This window comes from Hippocampus comes, unplaced genomic scaffold, assembly GCF_001891065.2.
Source record: "Hippocampus comes isolate QL1 unplaced genomic scaffold, H_comes_QL1_v1.1 scaffold275, whole genome shotgun sequence".
Classification (NCBI taxonomy): Eukaryota; Metazoa; Chordata; class Actinopteri; order Syngnathiformes; family Syngnathidae; genus Hippocampus; species Hippocampus comes.
Genome location: NW_017804971.1, coordinates 1,527,535 through 1,538,163, shown reverse-complemented (window position 1 = coordinate 1,538,163; position 10,629 = coordinate 1,527,535). Strand labels below are relative to the sequence as shown.

Sequence of the window (10,629 nt, the reverse complement as noted above, 5' to 3'; positions counted from 1 at the left end):
CCTACTGCCCGAAGACGGCTGGGATAGGCTCCAGCACCCCCCGCGACCCTAGTGAGGATCAAGCGGTTCGGAAAATGAATGAATGAATGAATGAGCACATTAAAAAAAAATGCCAAATATGCAGTATCTACACATATGTAATTAAAGATGCAAGCGGCAATTAACAGCTCCTTTTTCATTGCAAATCCTCAATAGGATAATTGAACTTTGACGTCATTCTCCGCCGACAGTGTAGGCGGAGGATGAACGCTGCAGGCCCTACCGTGCATGCCATTGGCCCATTGGCAATAAAGCTTTCGGACTCAGCGATGGCTTACAATTGCGGCTCATTTGGTCAAATTCCCGAGCAGGTTTTGTCAGAGTACAATACCTGCACCTGGAGTTCTCCTTTTCTTCAAACCAAAGTGGCCAATCTGGCCTGGGTCCTTCAAACCCCTTTGGTGTATCCTCTTATAAGAGACCTGAGTACAGAATTTGTGTCAACTGGTGAAATTGGTGTCAGATTTGTAGCACAAACATTCGTTTTACCAGAGTTTTGTCTTTGCAAAGAATTTGAGTAAAATGTCACGGGGAAAGAGGAAAAGCCATGCTGCACTGAACACGTCAGTCAGGAACGAGACACGCTATAAACAATGGAGAATGAGGATCTCTTGTATTTACTTCTCTAAGGAGACAGATCCAAATCAAGGAGAGAGAGCAAGAGAAGCATCAAAATGGGCCATTGAAGCAAAGCGTAAAATTTCAATGCTCGGGAGAAGGCATAGCAACAGGTTCACGTTAATATTTTATTTCCTGACGTATACCCCAAAATTTTACAATGGCAAATCTGCTTGACGACTGAGCGACCGTAAATAAGCACCATGCGCCTTGATCCATTTTAGTGTCTCTCACGTAAAAAATCAAAACAAAAAAAACAAAAAAAAACAAAATTAGAGCCTAACACCATGGTAGGCAAGCAGCATAACCAGCTTGCCTACAAGACCCAGTTGTGCAAAAGCTAGGCCGCCTCGATTGAGCACGGAGGAGGAAACAAATGTTGAACGCGGCCGCAGACTGACTCTGTGCGTGTATGCGAGTGATTGTGTGTGTGTGTGTGTGTGTGTGTGTGTGTGTGTGTGTGTGTGTGTGTGTGTGTGTGGATGCTTGTGTTGTATTTTTAGACCAGAGCAGATGCTGGTGTATCGAGTCTGATGTGACGTCATTGCCTTTCCTTTTGTCAGCTGAGTAGATCCCCACTCGCCTTCAAACGTCAAAGGAAGTCAGGCGAGGGAGGGGAAGTAGAGAGAGGGAGCTGGGGGCGCATGTCAGGGGTTATGCAACAAGCTCAGGGGGACAACAAACAAAAAGAGGAGAGCTCTGAGCAGTCAAAGAGGGGAAATGGTGCTGAGAGAGACGGGGAGGGTTGCATGTGAAAAGTGGAGGTAATAAATGAATGGGAGGGAGGTGGAGATTGGAAAGGGGAAGATGGATGGCGGGGGAGAGGGAAGGATGAGGGCAATGAAAGGAGATGATGAGGAACCATAAAGATGGAGCCGCCACATTCTGTTCAAGTCAGCTTTTTTGCACATTTATTTCAGCGACTATTCACTCGGAAATAATTCAAAATAGCACAAAGAATTCACACATTTCTGCAAATAGTCGCCGGAAGCAATTATTTATTCAATTACGGATGGGCGCATTTCTTTTTACATGCCATCCTTTAAGGGAGTGCTGATTCGATACGATTTTTGATACAGGAGAAATGATCCAATTTAAGGATGTAACGATTTAAAAAAAAATGTAAGGATTCGATTTGGTGCGGCTGTTGCTTTTATCATGTTCATTAATATGCAGCAACATACAAAAGCTCTCCCAAGCCCAATCTTATCCAAGTTAAGCAACGTCCAAACAATTTTACTGTGGGCCAGATATTAAAAAAATGATTCGATACGAATCTTGATACATGGGTGCGATACGATTCAAGGACAATTTGAAATTGTAACGATTCGATTCGATTCATCAAATCAAAAACGATTTGAGGCAGACATCCATTCTCATCAACACTTGTCCTTTGACATCTGGAGTTTATCTCAACTGACAGTGGGCATGACGTGGCGTACACCCTAAACGGGTCTCCAGACAATCGAACGGCAAATATTCACACTTGCATTGACACCTGTCGACCAGCAAACTCAACCGAGAGAATCGAACAGAACTCTCCGGACTGTGAGTTAGCCACTAATCCATCACAAGGTCTTTCCAAAGAATAGGAAAGAATATTCAAAGTGATGTTTAAAACCAATAGAACTATGACAGAAAAATAAAGAAAAAACGGAAAACTTAAGAGACTGAAAATGGAAACAGACAACATTGTGAAGTGGCTACATCAGAGTGAAATGGAGGGTGAATCTCTCGTGACATCATCTCATGATGCAGGATCATCTTGGGTAATGTTTTGGCTCGCAGTGACTTCAAACGGTCTCTGATATGAACTATTGAATGTGTGTGCACAATAAAACAGACCCATGAACTGATTTTAACTGATAATCGTTTTGTATCCAGTTTTTTCACTTCATCGTTCTTTGTTTCTGCGGAGGGCTTCAAATTGTGATGAGAGAGCACCGAGTGACCTGACGCATTCACGGGAGAGGCACGCAATATGACTGACTGACTTCACTGACAGATGGACAGACAGGAGGAGAGGAGAGAAAGGTACACACATGGATAGACGTAAAGGTGCGCGTGCGCGCACACACACACACACACACACACACACACACACATTCACTCACCCACAACGGTTTATTAAAACATACAGTGCGAACATCAACTCTGAAACCTTTTGATTTAATAAAGCGGGACCATAACTCTTCAAGGGCATCGCGGCCTCTGGCAGGAGGTGCGTGGGTGACTTATGTGTGTGTATAGATAGATAGATAGATAGATAGATAGATAGATAGATAGATAGATGATAGATAGATAGATAGATAGATAGATAGATAGATAGATAGATAGATATAAACAAGCAGAAGAAATCGTCTTTATGGCAAAATGTCATCTTTTGAGCATAGCATGTGGTGCCAGATTTGTAGAGAGCTTAACGCTAGGACTGGCCATTTTTAAAACTTAACGGTTACATGAAAAACATTTGTGATTTTATTTTTCTTCAAACTACTTACCTCAGGGGTGCTCCAAACTTTTTTTGACCGAAGATCTACTTTTCGATCAACCAACCTCCCGCGATTGAACCATTACCACGCACACGCACGCACAGACACACCCACGTCATGATGAAAAACAGCCTGACACAGAGGCATGCTACTTTTTTTTCTATACTTTTGAAGGCTGTTAACTATCAAAGCTCACGCGTACCGTTTTAAAATGCTTCTCTCGGCCATCCAGATTCCCATTCTTTGCCCGTCCCCTCGGTGAATTGTACATGAAACAAACTCTGAATTAGAATAATGATAACGATAAACGATATAGCGCAACAGCTTTGATTACTAGCTCCAATTGCAGACTGCTGAGCGTTAACAACTTCCGGTGACACAGGTCACGTGCCAACGTAGGTTAAGGTGACCTGCTTTATTTTAGTTTAGTTTTTAAATACTTTTTGTGAAAGTGAGACTGATTGGATGATTAGGGTGCAGTATACATTAACACAACAAATATTATACTAACATGCACAAAGACACAAAAATGGTTGTTTGTTTTTTTTCTTCTCTACACTCCTCGCGATCGATTTGGGACCAGTCTGCGATCTACCGGTCAATGGCGATCGACGTAATCATGATGGAAATCTGTTATAAATTAGAGCGATATATGTGTAGCTTTTTAAGGCTGGATAAAGAATTTTGAGCCTCTTTGGTGGAGTACGCTACAGTATAGCTGGACTAACCAAATGGATGCTCTTCAGTATTTGTTTGACGACTCGCCCGAAAAAGTTTAGACGTTGAATAATTTGGAATTTGTCATAAAATTCCAATTAAAAAAAAATTGTCCAGAATTGGAAAATAATTCAGAACCAGATGAGAAGAAAAGAAAAGACAAAGACATATGAGTACTATATTGCTTTTCAGTGGGTTTTTTTTCCCCCTTCTTAGTTAATGAAAAGAGCTTTCACTGAGCATTGGACGTTATTGCAGTCTTGTCTCAAGAGCTGCTGCCCTTATCCCAATTTGATGGGATTATTTCCCGCAGCGAGAGGTCCTCACATTTCTTTGAAGATACACAAAAACAAATCCACCCAAGGCCGGGACGCTATTGACTCATACAGCAAATGCAATATGTATCGTGCAATTCCACAAAATAGATATTGAAGGGGAAAAAAGAGCTTCTGCCGATCGCAACTTTTTATTGTCTGTTCAGCAACTTGTGCGTGGAAGCAACGCCGCCTACACTTGTGTACACGCAGCAACAAACGTGAATATAAATAAATGAGAAACTACATTAACATGTGAGAAAACGGGCGCAGGGAGATGCCACTTGCACTGTTTGAGTAAATGAAAAGGGATCGTTCGCTCTGTGAGGCTCGTATATGACAAAAACCCTCAATGCTTAGTTCACCAATTCCCACTCACAGTTTGAGGATGGCTGTCACAAGATTCGTCTACTAGCCACGCTTCTCCTAGACACTTTTGCACACCAACCCTCATGTAAAGAGCCAGCAAAACAATGACAATAATAATAAATAAATAAATAAATATAATAATTACACACACAATCAGTCAAAGGATCTGAATTCAGAATCACATATTACATGAACACAACAAATGACATCCTGACCTGAATAGTTTTCACCAAGCTCTGAATATGATTTTTCACATATTTTAGCTAAATTCACTTTATTCGACGTCACACACCTGATGCCATTCAAAGTTCTAATGGTTGATCCTCAAATAAAGTTCAGCTGGTCTATTAGGCAAACTTCAGTTCAAAATAGCAATCTATGTCAGCACATAAACTTCAAAGCAAAAAAAAAAAAAAAAAAAAAAGTCCGTAAAATCCTGCTAGAACAGCTGAACTTTATTTGGGGTTAGATAAAAGTCACTTTTAATGGTGGCATTTGAGTGCTAATTCCCATTTAACATGAGGTGGAATCAGTGTTTCCAACTCCTCGGTAAAGAAAGTAGCTGTTCTAAAAGTCGTGAGAAGTCGCTAAATGACGCCATTGCCCAATTTGCAGAATTGACTACATGCATGCTGTAATGGATGCTGTAGAAGAGTTAAAGAGACTTGATTTGTGCTGGATAGCGATGATAATTTTTTTTTTTCTTGTGCTACTAACCGTGTGCGTGCCCTGAGTAAAGTTTTCATTGGATGAATGGAATATTAATGAGCAGGGAGGAAAAAAAATGAAAGGCACAATATGAAATCGTTAACTTGTTTGTGCAAAGCTTTCCCCCCCCAAAAAAAAAACCCACATCTTATTGCTGTGCTTTGTGCTCTCACACATACACGTCATGACCTTTCTGAGACCCCCTGATGCTCTTGCACAAAAAAGCAGCTAGGTAATTGCAAATACAACATTAGCACATGTACACACTAACGAGCCGCGTACAGCCGTGAGCCATGTACACACAAAGAACGAGGTGATATTCAGGGGAGTGGAATCCCCCTGAGGGAGGCAGATAAAATTAAATAGCGGACTGTAATATTGAGCGCCAGGTAGGAAAGGTCATTACCAGACAAAAGTTGCTCTGGGGATTTCAGTGGCCAAAACAGAAGGTCATGGAAGTAACTGCGAGGCAGAGCCACTGAAGAATATTCTTCATCGAGCAAGTGAGCATCTCGCTCATGATGCTGGTCATCTTTTTTTTTTCTCTCAAATGAGGGAACCCATGCATATTTTCTATAAACCTTATCTGGTTCAGAGACATCACTGAGCTGAAGCCTCTCTCAGTGGACAACATGCAAACGCCACAAGGGAGAGCGTGAGCCCGGATTCGAACCCTGAACCTTTCAACTGTGATTCACAAATGCCAATTCCGCATCCACTTTGCTGCTAATATATGATATTTGTTGTATTAGAATGTGCTGGTGTATATTGAAAAAAAACAAAAACTATCCAGCTACTTTGGCATCTGTTCAAAGCAGCTCGAGGTGAGTACAAGTTTGAACTTTTATTGGATGCTGTTCATGAATCATGACTGCCCCCCCCAACACCCCAGCCGAATTCTCAGTAATATAAAACGAAAATCTCGGACTCGATGTAAATCATGATAATAAAGACACTGGAAAATAGGGTTGCTCAACGAGGCACATCAGGTAAATGGCAATAAATGGCAGGCCGACTTTTGTCAATAAAATTGAAGTGGGTTGGATTTGGATTACCAAACATGATGTGCTGAATACATTAGTACACTTTGTATCCGGACTCGTATTCAGGGATCCTCAATGGAAAATTAAAAAAGACCAGCTCAGGAAAACGTCATCTTTATGTACGGTATGCACTACAATTCATACCCAAATATTTTTGTCCACATTTTTGACAAATTTCCCAATTAATGACAGACTGAGATGTATGCATGAGAAACTTTTTATAAACATATTTAGTAATGTTCATAACAGTTTAAATGTTTTCATTTTCGTAAAGCGCAACATCAATAGTCGGTCTTTTGAAGAAATTCATTAAGCAGACAAGTGCAACAGTTTCGATATTCTGAACTATGGCAACACCGGTATGTTATTTAAGTGCTGTGCTAGTTTTTGTAGTCCACACAGGAAGGAGGGTAGCAAAGATTCAAACCCGGAACCTCAGAACTGTGAGTCAGATGTGCCGTTAGCTCACCGTGCCGCTTTGATAGAAATTAAAGTGTTCGTTCTCACGCTCTTCTTTCATCACCGCCTGCCTGCCTCACAACGCCCACTCCACATGCAAAGATGCTCAGGACGGACCATTTGATTGGCTCAATTCCCACCACAAAGCACACAATTTCTCTGTGTATTCCCTGTATGCTTGCAATTCCTGTAACCATAACGACCGGAAAGATGCGCCGTTTAAAAAAAAAAAAAAAAAAAAACTACAGTGCATCTCCAGCGCTAGTTAAATGATCAGTTTTGGTCCAAATAATCTACTACAGGTCTGGGCCACAATCAAAAAGTGACTAGAGTCCACTAATGAGGAATCTTGTTTTATTTGAGCATTGTGCTGGACACATCCTTTGATTGGCTGGTGATCATTCTTGGGGGGTATATTGCCTGAAATCAGCCCAAGCTCACTTGGGCCCTGAAAGAGGACAAGCGCTAGAGAAAATGAATGGAATTCATGGACACATTTAAACGTGGGGACAAGCTCGCATGCCACAGATGTTCCTAAAACAACATATGCTGAGTTCTAACTTCATGGCTTTGTGACAAGGCTTAATGGGGGAAAAAGGGGAAGATTTCTGCCGAATCATACGCGCGGTAATATGGATTTTCACATTGGAAAGTGAGGATGAGGCAAAAGACGATGCGTCTGCTTAACTTCTGGGAGTTTATTGGCAACCGAATTACAGAAAGAAAAGAGCTCCAGCAGCAGAAAACACAACAAGCTCACTTTGCCTGTCTTAGCAGTTGTGTCACTATCGTGAAGAATTTCTCATGCTGTGTGTATTACCAATTGGTGTGTGCAGGGTAAAATGACGAATCCATGCAGGTACGGAGTTGTGTTGGGTGTGCGAGACTTCTCTCGTCTACAAACAACACGATTGGTTTATGATCTTGTTAAATGCAAACAGTCGTAAACAAGCCTGTTCGTCATCAAATCATTTACAGTGGTTCAAACTTTGAATTTGAAGTCACGTTGTTTGGACGCGTCACAATTGCTAACCTGTCTGTCGCTCTCTCAACCTGTATGCCGGTCAGTGATTTAGATTTATAGCAGTCAAGGCAGACTTCGGCTATTTTAGATGTAGATTTTGGCTCACCCTGACTCTTTTCACATTGTTTGTGTGTCCTTGTTGCTACAAACATTTACATTCTGCTGCAGCACGGTACAGGCAGAACCTCTGTGCCTCTGTGTGTGTGTGTGTGTGTGTGGCTCTTACTACCACTCTGACGCTATCCACCCCCCCCCAAAAAAAACAATACATAACATTGTGTAATACAAAACTAAATTGTGACTGCTCCATTTGAGAAGATATGTAAATCTTTGAATTATTGAGTCACTTTTTTTGCCCTGATTCACGATCAGAGGAAAACCACCTGCTCTGCCCTGTTTTCAGATCATGTAATCGGATCGGGTCATTCCCCAGTTAAATAGATGCATTGTGGATTCAATTGTATCATCATATTATCATTAATCTGGATGGGTATTTGACTACATTTCCTTAGCGAAGGGGAGAGAAAATGAGTGACTGAATAACTGGTTAATTGTGACTCTTTTATGCATGGCAGAATCTTCCCGAATGTTTTAAAATCCTTTCCCAAACCAGTGTCAAAGTAAAAAAAAACCGTAGTGGCCTGTAGAAGTTGTGCATGGATGTACTGTAGCTCAATTTTCACAACTGACATCATGTTGCTTTTCTTCAGACAGCAAGCTAGTTGAAAGAAGTGCACTCCATTTTGCACTTTTTGCTGCAAGACATGATTAATCAACATTTGACAGAATTTTTAAAGGTGAATGAATCGATGAATTAATATGCCTATTCTAAATTGTTACTGAGGGCAAAATTCATTTTAAAAAAAAGAAAAACACAGCCACAGAATACTATTGCACAAAAGCCATTGTTTGTGCGTCTGTGGGAGTGGGTGGACATAAATGTAAGGATGAAGTGAAGCTTCTTGGTGAAAGAGTGATAAGCTCAGAGACTGTTTTGAGTGTGTGTGTGTGTGTGTGTGTGTGTGTGTGTGTGTGTGTGTGTGTGTGTGTGTGTGTGTGTGTGTGTGTGTGAACTTACCCAGCATTAGCCATGTCGTCTGGTGAGCGGGAGAAGAGATATGGATACTTCTTATTGCCACTTTTCCACCTGTCCGTCCTCGTGTTCTTGTGCTGTAATTCACCCCGTATATTCTGTTTTCATGTTAAACCTGTTGGGCAGAATACATTAAGAGGAATAAGCGACACTTTAAAAGTAAACAGTGTAGTATATTTGTATAGCTTGACATGGAGGTGGTAGGCAATAAATAAAGCCTGTGTGATGGATGAGGTTAGCTTTAGGCTTCATTGCCAACATTCAAGGTGTGAAAGTACCAAGTAGTAGTAGTATCATATTGTGCTGCATGAACCGTTATGACCTGCAAGAAGTGAGGGTTTTCTGACTCACCAGTTTCAACTTGAGCGACACTTGCATGATCCGATGAGATCGAATACAACTTTGAATGGCAGAAACTATCAGAGAGGTAGTAGTAATTTTACAATATGGTGTTTGGCATTTTTTGAGTTTTTGTGTGTCTTTCAAAAAAAAAAAAAAAAGACCAAAGGTTTTAATGGAAAAATTATTGTTGGAGTTTGCAGTGGGGTACAGCCACACTATATCATTTTGAACTGTTGTTTTTCCTTATTTGATTCGATATTTAAAATTAATGGATAATATACATTAAAAAATCCAAATATAGTATCGATTTGTACATTTGAGTAACCCCAACACACAAGCTTACACAGAACAAAGTGTGGTTTTGGCGGGCAAAGTTAGCAATGATATCGACAGCTATAAAGAGAACGGCAGCGACAATGTTAAACATGCACGAGGCCTATTGTTAGTTAAATGAAATACGTCTCTGACAATGTCAATCAAAAATATTTAGGTTCGAGCACACAGCTGGAAGTCAATTCGCTGAGACGTGTTTTTCAGATCAATGGTTTGAGGGGGGGAAAAGTACTAAAGTAGGGAATAACATTCCAAAGACGCCGACATTTTGTCTAAACTTTTGAGGACTCTTCATTATCTAGCTCCGTAAGCGCGTGCTGGTTGGAAACCGCTTTCCCCCTCTCTTTTAATTACCCCCAAGCTAATCAAAGTGTGTTTTGTGGAAGGAAAAAAAAACCGCTCGTTTACTCACCTGAGTGGGACTCACATGGCCGAAGAGTGAAAGCTCCCCGCGGGTGAAACTCAAACTCGACACGCATCGTGGACCGGCATCACAGTAGCAGTTGGAGCCCTGTTCGATACCACCATCAACTCCATCGGAGCCGTGAGATGACGCCGCGGATCGGCGGAGGGCTTCCCCGGCGAGCTCAGTGGGAGTCCCGCGGAGGAGGACGAGGAGGAGGGAGCAAGAACGAGGAGCTGTCCGGGTGCTGAAACGTGTATCCGGCTTCCTTCCACGGTAGCAATGTGGGCGAATTCTCACTCCAACGGCATAATAAAGACATTCACCGATGATTCGTGTGACATTTGCATCGCTCCAGTCACGACATATAAAAAAAAAAAAACACAAAAAAAAAAACGGACGAGGGCCCGTCAATCACGCAACGAGCTGCCCTCACGATTGTCGACTGTGGGGAGCCACGAATGTTTTTATTAGCTTTACGATCGCTAGGTCGCCCCTCTCCGTTGTGAAAAGCGTTTTTATGGTTTCCAAAAATAAAGATACTATGGGAGTAGAGGTTTTGCCTTCGCGGCAATTGGCTTAAGCGCTTGTCACTCATCGGGATTAGCCCGACGATGGTTAGCGCGCACATCAATCAATGGATGCTGACCATGTTCCACGCTCGCTTCACAGCGT

At 41.7% G+C, this 10,629-nt stretch overlaps 1 protein-coding gene across 1 annotated transcript in view; it reads right to left on the bottom strand.

The window, feature by feature from the left end:
• Nucleotides 1-10,609, bottom strand: part of LOC109528534 (transmembrane protein 266-like) — a 37,378-nt gene extending 26,769 nt beyond the window's left edge. Inside the window, exons 1-2 of the mRNA XM_019891262.1 lie at nt 9,964-10,609; nt 8,862-8,991 (exon numbers count right to left, since the gene is read on the bottom strand). Of these exons, the coding sequence (XP_019746821.1) occupies nt 8,862-8,875 (14 nt within the window). The 5' untranslated portion in view covers nt 8,876-8,991; nt 9,964-10,609. The remainder of the gene's footprint in view (nt 1-8,861; nt 8,992-9,963) is intronic.
• Between the last annotated feature and the right edge of the window lie 20 nt (nt 10,610-10,629).